General features: G+C 55.6%; 1 protein-coding gene across 1 annotated transcript in view; it reads right to left on the bottom strand.

The window, feature by feature from the left end:
* Nucleotides 1-17,561, bottom strand: part of ZAN (zonadhesin) — a 35,147-nt gene that overhangs the window by 9,764 nt on the left and 7,822 nt on the right. The window contains exons 12-34 of the mRNA XM_052636046.1: nt 17,195-17,279; nt 14,995-16,113; nt 14,086-14,270; nt 11,594-11,735; nt 11,317-11,433; nt 10,712-10,836; nt 10,412-10,557; nt 9,446-9,589; nt 8,981-9,088; nt 8,708-8,877; nt 7,467-7,669; nt 6,059-6,200; nt 5,537-5,784; nt 5,135-5,315; nt 4,778-4,889; nt 4,327-4,421; nt 3,853-4,029; nt 2,149-2,357; nt 1,740-1,884; nt 1,204-1,448; nt 962-1,126; nt 636-760; nt 28-320 (exon numbers count right to left, since the gene is read on the bottom strand). Of these exons, the coding sequence (XP_052492006.1) occupies nt 28-320; nt 636-760; nt 962-1,126; nt 1,204-1,448; nt 1,740-1,884; nt 2,149-2,357; nt 3,853-4,029; nt 4,327-4,421; nt 4,778-4,889; nt 5,135-5,315; nt 5,537-5,784; nt 6,059-6,200; nt 7,467-7,669; nt 8,708-8,877; nt 8,981-9,088; nt 9,446-9,589; nt 10,412-10,557; nt 10,712-10,836; nt 11,317-11,433; nt 11,594-11,735; nt 14,086-14,270; nt 14,995-16,113; nt 17,195-17,279 (4,681 nt within the window). The remainder of the gene's footprint in view (nt 1-27; nt 321-635; nt 761-961; nt 1,127-1,203; nt 1,449-1,739; nt 1,885-2,148; nt 2,358-3,852; nt 4,030-4,326; nt 4,422-4,777; nt 4,890-5,134; nt 5,316-5,536; nt 5,785-6,058; nt 6,201-7,466; nt 7,670-8,707; nt 8,878-8,980; nt 9,089-9,445; nt 9,590-10,411; nt 10,558-10,711; nt 10,837-11,316; nt 11,434-11,593; nt 11,736-14,085; nt 14,271-14,994; nt 16,114-17,194; nt 17,280-17,561) is intronic.

The raw sequence follows: 17,561 nt of genomic DNA, 5'->3' as shown, positions 1-17,561 counted from the left end.
CTGGGGTTGGCCAGAGGGGACACTCACGGCAGAAGCTGCTGTTTCTCCAGATGGGAGGCCTGATGCCCTGGGCTTGGCAGGCGGTCGCGAAGGCTTGCAGAGACTGGCAGAGGGTGCTGCTCAGGCCCCCAAATTCACAGAGGCTGTCGGTGCATCTGATCAAGAAGGGATTGAGGATCACACGGCTGGCACACCTTGCCCAGCCCGGAGTCTGGAAGGCTGCCTGGCATTGCTCCTGGGCTCTCTCCAGGTCAGCTGGCTGGCAGGTCGTTTCTGGCTCCTTCTCCGATTCTTCTTCGGTCTTGCCATCATCTCGGCAACTGGGAAGGGAAAGGGGGTCATCACAGGGACAGCCATGGCCTCATCTATGAAAACAACTTGGCGCTCCCAAACCACCCTCTAGACCCCTCCTGTCTTCACCTGGAAGCTGGCCTGGGCTCTGACCAGCCTTCTACGTGGCCCCCGTCGCCTCCCACATTTTGAAGCCAAGACAGGAAGACCCAGATGCCACCCCCTGTCAAGCGATACGCATTGAGGACCACTTCAGTCTTTCCATCCCAGGTGGGCCATATGGTCTAGAATCCCAACTCGCGTTCCTATGCCAACAAAGGCAGAGAGTCTTTGGGGACAATTACCTTGGGTCAATCTCCTTATCTTGCCAACTGTCCACATACGTGATGTCATCCGGGGCTAGCTCGTCATTAGGCATCAGCAGTTCGTCTTCTTCCTCACCGTTGAAGTTCCCACACACGCCGCAGGTCTGGGTGGGCAGAGAGGAAAGAGGGATCTTCCACATCTGGGATGGCAGGGGGCATTTGTGGTTGGCACCCCCTTTCCACTCCGAAGAGAAAGGCATCCCCACCCTGCAGCTTTTTCCCATTCTGGGGAGTGACTCTTCAGTCGGGCACCCCGCTCCCTGCAGGCTGATGCCCCTACGAAGTGACCCAGATGTTTTCCTCACCTTTCCATAATACGCTTTTGGGATTTCGATCTTCAGGAAACCATTGCCATCAAACTTGACTTCCACCCCAATGCTGATGGTGAGCACCATGTAGCCATCCCTGGAAATGACGCTGACTCCCCGGATCTGGGAGGTCGCGGGCAGGGGGACCCATGTGCCATTGATCTAGAGAGGAAGGCAGGACCCGTGAGCAGCAGGAAGGACCAGAGCCCATGTCCTCCCCTCACCACCGCCCTGCTCACCAGCACGTGGTCCTTCTTCAGGGTGACCAGGGTATTGAAGACGTGTACGTAGACCTTGCGGAGGTAGGAAGTGTGAGCTTGGTCTTGCTGCTGCCCATTCTTGCCACTGATCTTGAAGAAAGGCAGGTCCATGGTGGAGTGGCACGTTTTCGCCAAGACGTAAGTGCAAGCGCCCTGGACAGCATGGTAACTGCCATCGAAGCTTATGTACCGGGACCTGTCCTGGATCTGGCACACTCCCATCCCTGCAGGACAGAAAGGCGGCTGAGGAGTGGTCCAGCCTCCAGCAAGAACAGGCCTTCTCCCCACCTTCACGGAAAGGATGTGGAGGAGAGGGAGCCTCAGAAGGGAAGGGGACAAAGAAGAGTCAAGACCCGAAGAGGTGGGGCAGGTGCCGCTCGGCCCAGGAGAGACATTTAATATCCCGAGTTCACGACTGCCGTGGGAGCCGTGAGTGAACCCCGAGGAGCCCCTCCTGGACGGAGGGGCGGTTTTGGTGGCTGAAGCTCCTCCTCCACGCTCGGTGGGCCTCCTACCTGCCCCCCGGCACCGCATCAGCCCATCGCGGGGCCAGCACATCTGGCCAGGCTTGCAGGCGGTTTGGAAGCAGGAGACATTGTTGTGGATGGAGCAGGCGCAGAGCCGGGAACACGTCTTGTCCGTGTACCATGTCTCCCCAACCTGTGGGGCGCGGACATCAGCGGAGCCGACAGAAACTTAGAAGCTGGAGAGGGACGGAGGCCGCCCCCGCACCACTGCACCCTGGGGCCCCCAAGAGGTCGGCGTTGTTCAGCCTCCCGCCTCCATCACCAGCCTTTCTCAAGCTCCAGGCTTCTGAATTTTGCTTCTCAGCCCCCAGCACTGCCCCTCCCCGACACCTCTTTGCAGGCTCTGAGCCCTCTGGCGCCCAACTCATGGAGGCCCCCTTGCAGTCTGGCTTCTCACCGAGTGGTAGGTGCCCCCAGGGCTGGTGCAGCCACACTCGCTGAGGGGCACACAGGTGGTCCCACTCAGGATGTGGCCTCTCTGACACTCGCACCCCTCGGCACAGGGGAGCGAAGACGGGCAGTACGACGGGGTGCTCAGGCTGAGACAGGTGGCCGGGCAGGGGTCGGCGCAGGGGCTGTATCTGCTGCCTGACGGACACTTCAGAGCTAAGAAGAGATTGGCGTGTAGGAAGGAAGAGTCATTTCCAGCTCTCTTGACCTTGGGGCCTGAAGAGCTCCTAAGGGCTTCCCTGGTGGTCCAGTGGCTAAGAATCCGCCTGCCCATGCAGGAGACACGGGTTCGATCCCTGATCCAGGAAGACTCCACGTGCCGCGGAGCAATTAAGCCGGTGAGCCACAACTACTGAGCCTGCGCTCCAGAGCCGGGGAGCCGCAACTACTGAGCCCACCCATCGCAACTACTGAAGCCCACGTGCCCTAGAGCCCGTGCTTTGCAACGAGAGAAGCCACCGCAAGGAGAAGCCCGAGCCCCGAAACTAGAGAAGAACCCGCGCCACCACGAAGACCCAGCGCAGCCAAATTAAATAAATTAATTAAAAAAAATTTTTAATGGATTTTTGAAAAAGAATTCCTAAGAAAGAATTCCCTGGCGGTTCAGCGGTTAAGACTCCTCGCTTTCACTGCTGAGGGCGCAGGTTCAACCCCTGGTGGGGGAACTAAGATCCTACAAACGACACAGGACAAAAACATTTTTAAAGAGTGCTCCTGGACGTGTCAGATGAATGGATTAACAAAAAGGGGTCCATCCATACAATGGAATACGATTCAGCCTTACAAAGAAGGAAATTCTGGAGCCTGCTGCAACATGGGTGAAACTTGGGGACATTATACTAAGATAAGCTAGTCACAAAAAGATGAATACTGTGTGATTTCACTTAGATGAGGTCTCTAGAGTCCTCGAATGCATAGAGATAGAGAGTAGATGGTGCTTGCCAGGGGCTGGGGGGAGAGGGATGGGGACTTGTGTTTAACGGGGACAGTTTCAGTTTGGGAAAAAGAAAAAGTTCTGGAAACAATGGTGATAATGGTTGCATGACAAGGTGAATGCACTTAATGTTGCTGAACTGGACACTTAAAAATTTGTTACAATGGTAATTTGTGTGTTCTGTACATTTTACTACAATTAAAAAAAAAAGAGTTCCTGGGAAAGAGGAAGAAAGGTCATCACACGGGTGACCTGGGGAAGATGGGAAGGAGACAGTAGCCAAATGAGGTCAGAACTTTTTGGCACTGGTAAGTCGCTTCAGGTCTGACTCTTTGTGACACTATGGACTGCAGCCTGCCAGGCTGCTCTGTCCGTGGGGATTCTCCAGGCAAGAATACTGGGGTGGGTGGCCATGCCCTTCTCCAGGGGGTCTTCTGACCCAGGTCTCTTAGGTCCCGACCTGCATCTCTTACGTCTCCTGCACCGACAGGCAGGTTCTTTACCACTAGTGCCATTGGTGAGGTGGAAGTCAGACGGGGGCTCCCAGCCGAGGGAGTCGAGGGGAAGATGGGGGCTGGGCTCCAAGAGACTGGAGAGGGGGGACAGAGGGCATCCCACATGGGGGCTGGGGGCTGGCTGCGAAGGGGAGAGCGGAAGAGCAGAACTGAGGGAGAGGGAGAGAGGGCGGGGCTCAGGGGACTCCGCTAGGTCACTCACGGCAGAAGGTGCTGCTCCGCCAGGTGAGGACCTGGCCGGCACGGGCGCACAGGGACGCGTAGGCCTGCAGGGAGCGGCACAGGGTGAACGCGTCGCCCTTGGTCCCACACTGGCCGTACACACAGCTGGTGAAGCTGGCCTGCGGGGCCACCACCTTGTGGCACCTGGAGAAGGGTCCTGGTGGATGAAACGAGGTAGGCGAGAGTGAGCCTCGGGAGGAAGCGGAACCATGAGGCTGCTCTGGGGCAAAGTCTCCATCCACTTCCATCCAAACCCATGATTATTAAGAACCTACTGCCTGAGATGCAAAAAACCCCCACAGATCCATCAGCGCCCCCAGGGGACCACTGCCTCCGCATCCACTCCGCTGTCTCTATTTCCTGTCTCACCTCCCTTCCTCAGTGATCAGCCCCCCTCCTCTGTCTCCTGTCCTGGGGGTAGGGGGGAGCAAACAGGGGCCCCTGTGTGGCTTACCCTGGGGATTCACCAAGATATCACAGTTCTTACTCCAGGGGTCAGTTGCATTCTTTTCCAGGCACCTGGGGGGCCTGGCATCTGCAGCAAAGCAGCTAACAGAGGGGGAGGGGAAGGGACAGGAATTTAGGATCAGAGGACACTTCCCAAAAGCCAAAGCAGACATGGAGAGAGAAGCGGGGAGGGGAACCAGGGTGGGAGAGGAGAACAGAGTGAGGGCCTTGAGTAGTAAGGTCAGCAGATGCAGCAGGAAGGAGAAAGGTTAGATCTCAGGGTGGACTTCCCCAGAGACAGGTCAAGAAGCCCGGGAGAAATCAGCAGGCAGGGGTGTGGGAGGTTGGAACAACCTTCCATCAACTCCAGGAGAGACTGGGGACACCGCCAGGCTGCCTGCCAAGCAGGCAGCTCCCCGCCCCGGTCCAGCTCCCCGCTCTCCCCATTCCCGGCTCACCCAGATTCAGATAACTCATTCAGTTTCCAGGAGGCCCCCAGGCGCACGGAGTTGACAGCAGGTCTTTTATCAGGCTGCAGATTGTCGTCCAGGCTGTTGTTGTTGTAGTTCCCTGGGGGACCGAGCAGTCAGAGAGGCCGCAGGCTCGGTCCCAGGACCAAGAAGCCACCCTCTCTCCAAGAGAAGGCTTTTCTCTTCCTTCATCTTCAGCTTCCCTTCACGCCTACCCTCACACACGACGCCCTCAACCGAGTAACAGATCGCCAAGCACCTGTTCACGTGTGGATGAGCAAGATCCCTGAGAGGCTCGGGTTGCCCGTGGCCCCCGCTTCGCCTACACGTGCCCAGGGAACTCACCACACATCCCACAGAGTCGGCCGGCATAGGAGGAAGGAGCGGTCACTTCCACCAGGTGGTACCCGTCGTAGCGAACTTGAAGCCCGAAGTCCGTGTAGAGGAGGATAAAGGAGCCACTGGACCTCACGGTCATCCGGCCGTGCGCAAACCACAGGGGCAGAGCCACCTGGCGACCGTCCAGCTACAGAGGTAGGGAGGACGAGGTAGGGAAAGGCTCCGGGGACAGGATAACAATGGGGCAGAGACCAGAGAGCAGGCGGGGGGCAGGGGGGATGGCGGGTATGTCTCAGAAACTGGGGTTTCGGTATCTGCCGGACAGGTGTAATTGCAGGCAAGAGGGAAGGGAAAAGAGATGCCGCGTGGGCTGGGGGTGGGGCCGGGGAGGCAGGCGCAGGCACGCACCATGACCTTGCGGCCTTTGAGCATCCAGACTCTGATGCCGAAGGCCTGCACCTGGACGGCTTTGACGTAGGAGGCCTCCAAGTTTCCGCCGCGGAACTCGTTGGTGGCGCTCACAAAGAAGTAGTTCTCCAGGGACTTCAAGGAGCAAGGCCGGGTCAGGATGTAGGTGCAGGTGCCCATGAAGTGATGCAGGGCTCCATCGAATGTCAGGTAGTGGGGGTCCCCCCAGACAGTGCAGGTGGCCGACCCTGGGCACCAGGAGACGGTGTTCAGGGATGCACTCACCTTGATCTGCCATCCTGGCGAGTCCACGTGGTGATGGTACCCACGGCTCATCGGGATGGTCCGTGAGGCGTGGAGAGGTCAAGGTCAGGGACTGCTCCAGCCTCACTGTCTGGGTTCTTAAAGATGTTGTTTTGACTCCGGGCAATCACCTCCCAGCCCCTGGTTATACCCCAGCTCTCTGCTTTAGGACAGGACCATGCCTCCGCTCAAGGTCATTTGGGCAGCCCCCAGGCTCACCTTGAGGGTGGCAGCCATAGGTGCCATCCTGCTGACCGCACAGCTCCTGGGCCTGGCACTGCCATGGCACACAGCGAGTTCTGTTAGTGCCCTCACAGATGCAGAGCCGTCTGCAGCCTGGCTTGAACCACCGCTCCCCTACCTGGAAGGAAAAGAAGTTGTCCCCTGGTCGGGACTTCCCTGATGGTCCAGTGGTTAAGACTCTGCCTTGCAATGCAGGGGAGAGATGCAGGTTCGATCCCAGTTTGGGGAACAGAGATCCCACATGCGGCAAAGCAGCTAAGCCTGCGTGTAGCAGCTACAAAGTCTGCACACACTGGAGTATGGGCACCACAACTAGAGTCAGTATGCCACCATGAATAGACAAACACACGCTTCTTAAAATAGAAGGTCATCTTAGCGCTGCTGTTCAGATCACTGCCTGCTCCTTGGGAAGGCGTTCGTGTCATCCCAAAGCTCCAGGCTCAGCTCCATTCGCTCATTCAGTCACTCCGTTATTTGTCTGTCCACTGTTTCAACAGATAGTTATCATCCGCCTCGTGCCAGGCGTCAGGAATTCAGTAATGAACCAGATGGACGATGCCCCTGCCCTAATGGAACTCACAGTCCAGAGGGGACGGTCAACACGTAAACAAACAGATCCCGTGCCCCAGCCCGTTATGTACCCAGAGGTGACCATCAGGGCACCCAGGGTGTTTCCTGCCATTGGCACTTGCTGCAAGAGTTTAGGGGTGCTTCTCAGGGTGCTTCAGGGAGGAGGCAGCATTTCAACAGGACCTCAAAGGAGGAGAAGGTGGCTAACTCAGGTGGTGCCTGGGAGGCCAAGCAGGGGGAAACGGGCTGCAAAGAAGGTGAAATTGAAAGAGTAAAACGTGGATAAGGAGTGTTCTGGGGGCCAGCCTGGAACGCGGCTATGAGTAAGGGAGAGCCCCATGGACATCAGGTGGTGGAGGGCTTGGACGGACCTCATCCTCAGGCGTTGCAAAGAAGGAAGAGAGAAGTTTCACAGATCAGGGCTAGCTCCAAGCAGTGCCTCTGAGAAGATGGTTCGGATGGGGTCCAGGTAGCAACTGAGAAATGGACCCTCCATAGGCGAGAGAATGCGGGTGAGACGCAGACACGCCTGAGCCTTCAGGGGATGAGAAACAAGAGAAGTGACTCAGGGAACTGACAGGCAGGGGAGACAGGAAGGGAGAGAACCGGGGGTCCCAGGTTTTGCTGGGGCCTGGGCTGACTCTGGTGAAAAGTACTGGAATTAAAGAAGGAAAAAGGGGAATTAGACCTAAGCCCTCCTCCTACCCCTCCCCCCACCCCCAGTCTCCTGCCCATGAGCTGGTCAGAGACTTCAGAACCCGCACAAGTGCCTTCTGGCTGCAGCACTGAGAGCGGCCCAGCCCCGGCGGCTCACCTTGAAGTAGCCGGCCGTGGGGTCGAGGCAGCCACACTCGGACTGGGGGACACACTGGAGCCCGCTGAGGACGAAGCCCGGGTTGCACTCGCAGCCCTCCACGCAGCGGTTCTGGCAGGCCATGCCCGAGAACGTGGAATGGCAGGTGTCAGGGCACAGCTTGGCACACAGGGTGTATCTGCTGTTGGGTGGGCAGGCCAGCGCTGGTGGAGGGGGGGCACAGGTGAGGCAGGGTCGGGAGAAGAGGAAAGAGGTAGTTTCCAGCCTGGAGCTCGGAAGGCCCACGGCCAGAGGCTTCAGCCCGATCTCCAGAAGAGAGGAACTGGGAGAAACCACCAAGGAACTCAGCCTCCACGCCCTGGGCCTGGAGGGGGCCCTGCAGGGAGGTGCCAAGAGGCAGAACCACGGGAGCAGACCCACCAGGAGCCTCAGGAGCTCTGCCCCAGGGGAGCCAGTCAGAACCCATGTGGCCCCAGCGAGGCGCTCAAGCAGGCCCCCCAGAGAGCTGGGCCAGGACTGGGAGCTGTGGGGCGCCCTCCCACCCAGCAGTCTGCATTTTACGTGTACATTGCTCCACCTGGTGTGCATTCACACACATGTGCATTGCTCTCACACCCATACCCTCAGGTCATTGGGAAGGCTTTCTTTTTCTCTCTAAAAAATCTTTTTCCCAAAGAACTTTAATTAAGACTTTAACAGAAATAAAAAGGTCAGCGTGTACTCAGGGCTCAGATCAGATGTAACAAAATCAAACTGAACCCAGGGTGGAAATGCTGTTGTTGTTGAGTCGTTAAGTCGTGTCTGACTCTTTGTGACCGCATGGACTGTAGCCCACCAGGCTCATCCGTCCATGGGAATCTCCAGGCAAGAATACTGGAGTGGGTTGCCATTCCCTTCTCCAGGGGATCTTCCAGACCCAGGGATCAAATCCGGGTCTCCTGCACTGCAGGCGGACTCTTTACCGTCTGAGCCACCAGGGCAGCCCTAGAGTAAAAATACTGCCTGGAAAATCCACAGCTGGGAGGAAACCCCGGGAAGCCTTCCTGAGTGTGCAGGTGACCGTGTGATTTTCTCCGGGGAGGTTTCCGACTCTGCGGATTTCCTGGTCCTTGTGTAGGGATGAAGGAGTTCCACCAGGTGCCGCCCCCACAGCTCCCAGCCTGTGCCACCATTCTCAGAAGCCACCAGCCCTCTGACGTGTGAATGTGAAGAAAGGGGCCCGGCATCTTCGCACGACTCACGGCAAAACTGGGGTCCCCTCCAGGGCTTCACTGCGTATCCGGCTTCCTGGCAGGTCTCAGTCAAGGCTGACATGTGGGTACACAGTATCTGCTGCAGCCCCTGGAAGTTGCACATGTCAAGCAGGCAGTTGTCGAAGAAGGAAGAGACCTTGAGGTGAGGCAGGCAGGCCCTAGGGAGAGAGGCCAGGTCAGAAGGGATGAGAGGACAGAACCTCGTTCCTCCCATTTTGATGGGCCCGGGCACGGGCCCTCCTGTTCCTCCCCACTACGTACTGAAAGGCTCCGTAAGCGACCACGAGCCGTCCGCAGTACTCCGGCCTCGACATTGTGTTCTTCAAGTCAGTATCGCAAGATGGGAGAGATGCCTGGTTCTCCTGGCACCTGGAAGAGACTCACCCGAACAAGCCCTAAGGACCGAGGCTCGCCTCCATCCCCTCCGGGCCCGGGCAGTCTCCCCGCTCTCGACGCCCCCTAGTGGACAACATCTGAACGCCAAGAGGTGGGAAAACGGGGCCCGCCAGCAGGAGGCGGGGTTGCTCAGAATCGCCTGGGGACCACAGGTGGGGAGGGTGGGGTAAGCATGGTGGCAGTGAATTTCGTAGGGAACCATATCCAGGAGAAAGCCAGACGTGGGGGCATACAGAGAGCGCAGACCAGGAGTGATGCCGGCCAGGGTTCTTGGTTCCTCGAAGGGGCAAAGGAGCAGGAGGGTGGAGTGGGGGGCAGGGAGGTCCTCACGCCTGGTCCTCGTCCTCCGAGGTCTGCCAGCTGTTACCCAGCTCCTTCTCATCTCGTGCTGGTTTGCCATCCGGCTTCTGGTTGTCGTTGCTACTGTCGCCATCATAGTTGCCACAGAAACCGCAGAGTTTGCTGGAGTAGGTGCTGCGGGGTTCATGGAGAGTAACGGTCTCCATCATCTGAGGGACCACAGAGGGGCAGGGGTCGCGGGAGGCCATGGGCAGAGGTGGGCTGTGGGCCAAGAGGTGCAGACAGGGAACCAGGGCTCCACACCAGGCACCAGGTGCACCACGACCTCCAGCTCTCGCCCTTAAGCTGTCTTCACGTCTCCAGTCCTCCCATTCTTCTGCTCACACCCCATCTTCCAGTCATGGCAAACTTCTTGCTGGCCCTAAGACATTCCACTTTTCCCCTTGGAATTACTGTTTACTATTTCTTTTTTTACTTAAAAAAAATTTTTTTTAATTTTTTGCCTGTACCATGCAGCATACAGGATCTTAGCCCCCCAACCAGGGATCGAACCTGTGCCCCATGCATTGGAAGCACAAAGTCTTAACAGCTGGACCACCAGGGAAGCCTCCAGTATTTCTGTCAAGTCTTTCTTTCCCTTGTTTGGCCATCTGGGGATCTACTCATCCTTGAAGACTGCAGTCAAGAGACCACTGTTTTGAAAGCTCCCACGGCTCATTAGCAACTCCTTCTAGAACATTCCCGAAGCCTTGTGTATATATCCTGCTATTATCCCACGGCCCTGAAAGCATTTCCTCCCCCTCCGCAACCAAAGGGAGGCCTGCTGGTGGAGCTAGGTGTTTCCTACCCATGACTGAGAATGAGCGCCCAGGATGGCAGGGGAAGGGGGATGGGAGAGTCCCTGAGAGGGAGGGAGGGGCAGAGTGGGAGGAGTGGCAGCCGCCTCGCTGGGTCGCCCCCTCACCGGGTCGCCCCCTCACCGGGTCGCCCCCTCACCTGGGCACACGCACATACAGCTGCTGGTCACCATCCCATCTCACCCGCAGACCGAACGCTGTCTGCAGCTGCACAAACCGCCCGCTTGGAGTCAAGAAGACGCCTCCAGAAGGTATGGCCGGGAGGGTGACTCGCTGACCCCCAACCTGGAAGGTGGGGGAGGGCCAAGGGAGGAGAGGAGAGACAGATCCGGGGATCAAGGAGGAGCCCCCAGCTGACTCCCACAACCCCACGCCGTGCTCGTGACCTCTTCCGCTCCACATGGAACGCTCTGGGGGAGCTGGGCGGATGAGGCCTTACCAGCGTGTGTCTGCCCTTGAGCAGGGTGATGGTGGTCTCCGACAGGGTCACAGAGACCTTGCTCAGGCAGGTCACGCCCTCCAGTCCTCGCTCCTCATTCTTCACCGTCACCCTGAAGAACGGCTCTAGGCCGGGAGAGTAGGGGTCAGGGGAGAGCGCCAGGGGGCTCGCTCATTCCAGAAATATTTCTGAGCGCCCACAGAGGGGGGCAACCCCACCCGACCCTGTGGGGATAAAGCCAGAGGGGAGGCAGGACCCCAGCGGGAGTGGGGCATCGTCCAGAACAGCTTGGGACTGCGGGCCCGGAAAGCCGTCCCCACCCCAGCCGCTGCCAGGCACGCCCTGAGGCCAAGCAGGCCCAGGAAGCAACTGATGCCGAGAGGAGTCTTAACCTGCCTTCTCCCCACGGTCTGGTCCTGAGAAAGTCCTGCTTTGCAGATGGACGTGTCATCCCTCGCTCTACAGTCGGTCCTCTCCCATCTTGCCCCATCATCAGCTCTGGCCCTTCCCCACCGACCCATGCGCTCCCAGGCCCAGCTCTCCCGACCTCAGACTCCAGGGCCAGGCCGAGGGGACGGGGAAGGGAGGCAGCTCCAGGGTCCTACCTGTCGAGTTGCCACAGGGTTGGGCCAAGAGGTAGGTGCACTTGCCCCTGAAGTTAAAGTACCTCCCGTCGAAGGTGAAGTAATGAGGGTCTCCATAGACGAAGCAGGTGGCAGTGCCTGCCGAGGGGACACGGGGGACGTGTGAAGCTGGGTTACCAGGCCAGGCACCATGGCCACCTCACCCACCTAGTGGTCCCAGCTCCCCTGGCCAAGGAAGGGATGGGGACCCCGGTGTCACACCCACGGGGACAGGCGGGGAGAGCATGAGGGGTCTCACCATAGGGGTGGCATCTGTACTGGCCATGCTTCAGTTGGCACACTGTGTGGGTCCCGCACTTGTAGGGCTGGCACTCTATCTGACTGCCGGGCTGGCAGTGGCAACGTTCTGTGCAGTTGGGGCTGAACCACTCTGTCCCCGTCTGAGAGCAAGGGGGCTGGGGTCACAAGGGTACCGGTCCCGGGAAGACTGTTTCATCCCATGGTCTCATCCCCTCCTCCTGCAGACCTCGCCTTGTTCAGACTCCTCTCCCCATTGCCTAGCAGAGATTCCTGCTCGCCCCAGGCCCTTTGCACATGCTGTGTTGGAGCCTGTCTCCCTTCCCCCCATCTAAACCATTCCCATACAACCAGCAGAGTTCAGCGCAAGGGTTGCTATCTTCTCAGGAAGACCTTCCAGACCACCCCGACTAGCTGTGGGTACTTCTCCTTGCCAGGACTTAACACAACCACACTTTTATATTAATTTTTGTGATTATTTGATAAGCTCCCCTACAAGGGACTGTGTCTTTCTTTACTGGCTATCTCAGCCCCAACACATACCACAGTGCCTGGCAAAGAGTTCTCATTTAATGAATACTTCCTTCTCCCCCAGAATGTGAACCTGTGCTATTCATGGTGACCCCAATGCCAAGAGGGTTGAAGGTACCCAACTACGTTTATTGAATTTATAAGTGAACATAAATCCATATGTGTTTCCCAGGGCAGAGGGAAGAGACGCCTGGCGCTGATGGTTCTGACATCAGCAGATGGTTCTATCCCAGCTACTGCTGAAGCTAATCCCAACACTGACCAGGGACACCTGGGAGACAGGTTAAGAGGGCTGGAGGAGGAAGTCACCCTCAAGGAGACAAGCAGGAACTCTGATGCTCCATGGGAAGAACACCAGAGCTGAGAAGATGTACTATTCAACAATGAATAGCTGACTGCACTTTTATTTAATAGGTTGACTGTATTTATCATAAATTGCTAACAATAATAATTAACATTTAAGAAACTGGTCTGTGTCGGGACCTAATTTCATCTTCACAGCAACCATATGAGGTAAAAAATCTTATTGTGCACGTTTTATAGATATGGAAACAGATTTGAAGAGATCAAGAGAGAGCCTTGCCCAGGGTCACTCAGCAAGCAAGTGCCGGAGCCAGGTTGCAACTCAGATCAGCCTGACTCTCAGCGGCTCGGTTTTATATAATGGCCAACAGCCCACGTCTGGCCACTGAGCTCTTCAAATGCAGCTGGTGCAGACTGACATGGCTCTAAGTGTGAAATACACATTGGATTTTGAAGACTTCATTGGGAAAAAAAAGTCATAAACAATCTCATTAATAACTATTCATTACCTTTTGAAATAGGTAGATGATTGGAGTTAATTTAACCTGTTTCCTTGTACCTTTGTTTTTTTTCAAGATTTTTTTTTGATGTGGACCATTTTTAAAGTCTTTACTGAATTTGTTACAATATTCCTTTTTTATGTTTTGCTTTGGTTTTTTTTTTTGGCCCCAAGGCTTGTGGGATCTTAGCTTCCTGACCAGGGATTGAACCGCATCCTCCTGCATTGAAAGGTGAGGTCTTAACCACTGGATCGTGAGGGAAGTCCCATACTTTTTTTTAAGGTGGATATCATGACACATAAGTGCCATATGAGGCTTGAATCTGTCCCTTCTGGACAGCACTGGTCGGCAGCCTCCAGAAACTCTGGAGGCACCCGGGGGCAATCAATAAGGAGAGACAAGACTAGTATCACCTCTCCTTTGACAGATCCTATCAGAATCTGCAAATTCCTTGTTTGTTTTGTTTTGGCTACATCTCTCAGCTTTTGAGATCTTAGTTCCCCACTGAGGGATTGAACCCAGGGCCCTGTCAGTGAAAGTGCTGAGTTCTAACCACTAGACGACCAGGGAATTCCCTGCAAGTTCCTTTGGAAGAAGGTTCTGGAATGCTTCATTCTGCCCTGAAAATGCCTGAATGTACTCAGTGTCCGGGGCTCTCTGTACACACAGGGACCCCTGACTTTCCTCAGGGTGGAGAGAAGGGCCCTGCAATGCCTGGCTGGTCTAGGGTCAAGTGCATCATGGCTGCCTGTACAGGATGGAGAAACACAAAAATTTCAAAGCTTCCAGGAGCACCGAGGACAGGGCCTCAGGACGGCAGGATCTTCCTCACAGCCTAGAGTCAGGCCGGGCCAAATGACTGCTTAACAAATATTTATTGTGTGAACAGAGTGACCACCGAAAACCACACGCCGCGAGACCTCCCTGGCAGTCCAGTGGTTAAGCCTCTGCGCCTTCACTGCAAGGGTTGAGGGTTCAACCCCTGGCTGGGGAACTATGAATGAAAGACTCCAGCACCAGGTCATCACTGCCCAAGAGCTGACCCCTTGAGAATGTCCTGTGGGTCCCAATTTATGCCATCTGAGGAGCAGGTGGCACCAGACCCCAGGGGTTCGGCTCACAGTCCCCCTCTGGGGAACTGGACAGCCTCAGGTCTCACCTTGTAGTGATTTTCATTGTAGAAGCAATCGCAGGAAGAGGCATTGATGCAGCGGGAGTCGTGGAACAGAAAGCCTGAATTGCAGACACAGCCAGGCTTGCAAAGGAGACCACAGGCGGGCTTGGGGCTCTGGCAGGACGCTGGGCAGGCACAGCGTTCATAGTGGGCATTCGGGGGGCACATGGCTGAGGGGAAACCAGCCTCCATTAAACCTCCAGCTTTTCTCCTGTCTCCCCTCTACCCGGCAACCCCGCACCTGGCCACCATTCTTCTCAAGGAAGTAGGCCCATGTTACTCAGCCATTCAAAGGAAGGAAGTCCTGACACAAACCACAACCTGCATAAACCACAATCCTGACAACAACACATGCTGAGAAAAAGAAGCCAGTCACAAAAGACCACCTATGACGATCCCCAGTGTATGAATTGTCCAGAACAGGCAAATCCATAGAGACAGAAAGCAGGTTTGTGGTGGTCAGGGGCTGAGGGGTGGGGGGACAGGGAACGCCTACTGATGGATATGGGCTTTCTTTTCGAGGTGATGCAAAATGTCCTGAAATGGAAAAGGGAGGGTGGTTGCCCAATTTTATGAACACACTAAACCCACCAAATCATACACCTTGAAAGGATGGACTTTGACGGCAGTGAATTATACCTCAGTAAAAGAAGCACTAGTAAGTCCAGGGATTGGTCCCAACAACCCCCCCAGCATCCCCCACCCCAGCCCACCCACCCCCACCCCGCCCTCAGCATCCTTCTCAAGGCGGTCCTCATCTTTCTTTCTAAAGTCACCACGATTGGCTGCTCTTCCCTCTGAGACTGCACTTTTCCACAGCATGCATTTCCCCAGCCCTCTCTCCTCACCACTGTCTCTGACTTCCAGCTCTTTGTCCGAGGCTTCACCACATACCGGGAGTAGGTCTCGGGGTTGTAGTGGTGGCCGGGGTCACAGGGGTCATGGAGGTACTTGGCATCGTGAAGACTGTCAGCTGAGTGGGTACAAGAGCTGGGCTGGGCTGGGGTGTCATGGGAGTTGTGGGCCTTTCAGTGGGGACAGTGGGCTTTTCTGTGGGGATGGTGGTCTTTTTGGTGGGGACAGTGGTTTTTTCTGTGGGAATAGTGGTCTTTTTAGTGGGAATGGTAGACTTTTCGGTGGGGACAGTGGTTTTTTCTGTGGGAATGGTGGTCTTTTCAGTGGGCACAGTGGTTTTTTCTGTGGAGATGGTTGTTTTTTCAGTGGGAATGGTGGTCTTTTTGGTGGGGACAGTGGTTTTTTCTGTGGAAATGGTGGTCTTTTCGGTGGGGACAGTGGTTTTTTCTGTGGAGATCGTTGTTTTTTCCGTGGGAATGGTGGTCTTTTCAGTGGGGACAGTGGTTTTTTCTGTGGAGACGGTTGTTTTTTCAGAGAGAATGGTGGTCTTTTTGGTGGGGACAGTGGTTTTTTCTGTGGAGATGGTTGTTTTTTCAGTGGGGACAGTGGTTTTTTCTGTGGGAATGGTGGTCTTTTCAGTGGGAATGGTGGTTTTTTCTGTGGAGATGGTTGTTTTTTCAGTGGGGACAGTGGTTTTTTCTGTGCAGATGGTTGTTTTTTCAGTGGAAATGGTGGACTTTTTGGTGTGGACAGTGGTTTTTTCTGTGGGAATGGTGGTCTTTTCAGTGGGGACAGTGGATTTTTCTGTGGGGATGGTTGTTTTTTCTGTGGGAATGGTGGTCCTTTCAGTGGGGACCATGGGTTTTTCTGTAGGGACAGGGGGCCATTCACTGGGGAAAAGGGGCCATTCAGGTAGGAAGGTGGGTTCTTCAGTGAGGATGGTAGGTTTTTCTGTGGGGATAGTGGTCATATTAGTGGGAATGGTGGTCTTTTCTGTGGGGACAGTGACTTTTTCTGTGGAGATGGTTGTTTTTTCAGTGGGAACGGTAGTCTTTTCTGTGGGGACAGTGACTTTTTCTGTGGGGATGGTTGTTTTTTCAGTGGGAATGGTGGTCTTTTCTGTGGGGACCATGGGCTTTTCTGTGGGGATGGTGGGCCCTTCAGGAAGGAAGGTGGGTCCTTCAGGGAGGATGGTGGGCTTTTCTGGGGGAACTGTAGGTCTTTCTGTGGGAACAGTCAGCTTTTCTGCGGGAACCACAGGTTTTTCTGTGGGGACAGGGGATATTTCACTGGAGGTGGTAGATGTTTCTTCAGGGGTCACAGGTTTTTCTGTGTGGGCAGGGGTTTCAGAAGGGCCAGTAGGGGGACCTAGAGGTTTGGGAGGGAGCACTGTAGATGCAGGTCCTGTAAAGAAAAAAATTCCTGGAGTTTAGTCAATATCACACCACCCCCATCTTGACCCCCATCTAATTGGAGTGGGTAACTTTGTCGCACCTCTTCTAATCCCAACCCAATCTCCACTCACTCAACACTCAACAAAAACTGCCCCTAATATATGTCTGCTCTTGCGCTGGGTTCGGGAAACAAAGCAAATGGGATGTCAGCCTTCCCTTCAGGCTCACCACTCACTAGGTAAGGGGTCCAACCACCGAATTCCATGGCACCAAAGTCACATTCATTCAAGCAAGCATTCCAATGAGGCCAGGAAGGTACAGGTGGGCAGGACACAGAAGACAAAGCTTTGTGAGGCCTTGGACACAAAAGTATTAGTCGCTCAGTTGTGTCTGACTCTTTGCGACCCCGTGGACTGTAGCCCACAAGGCTCCTCCATCCATGGAATTCTTCAGGCAAGAATAGTGCAGTGGGTAGCCTGTCCCTTCTCCAAGGGATCTTCCTGACTCAGGGATTGAACCTGGGTCTCCTGCATTGCAGGTGGATTCTTTACCAGCTGAGCCACCAGGACACAAAAGAGGACTTGCATTTTAACACATTATTGAAAGGGTAGCGGGGGTGGGGGGGCTGGGGGGGCAGTGTTGGTGTTTGCAGAACTGAATGCCTGTGGCCAGCAATTTGTTATGTAAGTGAATATTGAAACATCTCCAGCCAGTAACATTCGGGTGACAGAGGCCGCACTCACGAGTGTCTGATCAGTAAGCGGTGAACAGCGTGTGCAGAGAGGCCCGAGCGCTGCTCATCCTAGAGCGTGGCCCCTTTTCCGGGGCCTGGGGTCCTGCCTTACCTCGACAGGTCCCCTGACTGATGAAGATGAAACCCAAAGCAACGACGAAGGCAGCGTGGGAGCCCCTCTCGACCTCAAACATCAGCTGAAGGTCCAAGGGAGAAAAAAGCAAGAGAAAATTTGAAGTGAAGGCCTGGCAAGGCGGCGACTCTCTGGCAGAGGGTTTGTCTTCCACCAAGATGTCGCCTTATTCTAGCCTCAACAGCGCAACGTGGGCCCTGGCCTTCCCAGGGACTGGAGAGCCTGGTGGGGAACACAGAGTACCCTCTGCTCCGCCCTTCCTCCAGAGATCCATCCTCACAGTCCTGGGGCGCTCCCGGACCCCAGCCGTTCACCCCCTCTCCAGCCCCATAGCGACACTCATCCG

Source organism: Budorcas taxicolor, chromosome 2 (genome assembly GCF_023091745.1).
Source record: "Budorcas taxicolor isolate Tak-1 chromosome 2, Takin1.1, whole genome shotgun sequence".
Taxonomy (NCBI): Eukaryota; Metazoa; Chordata; class Mammalia; order Artiodactyla; family Bovidae; genus Budorcas; species Budorcas taxicolor.
Note: the sequence above shows the minus strand (reverse complement) of the source record. Positions and strands in the feature narration are given on the sequence as shown.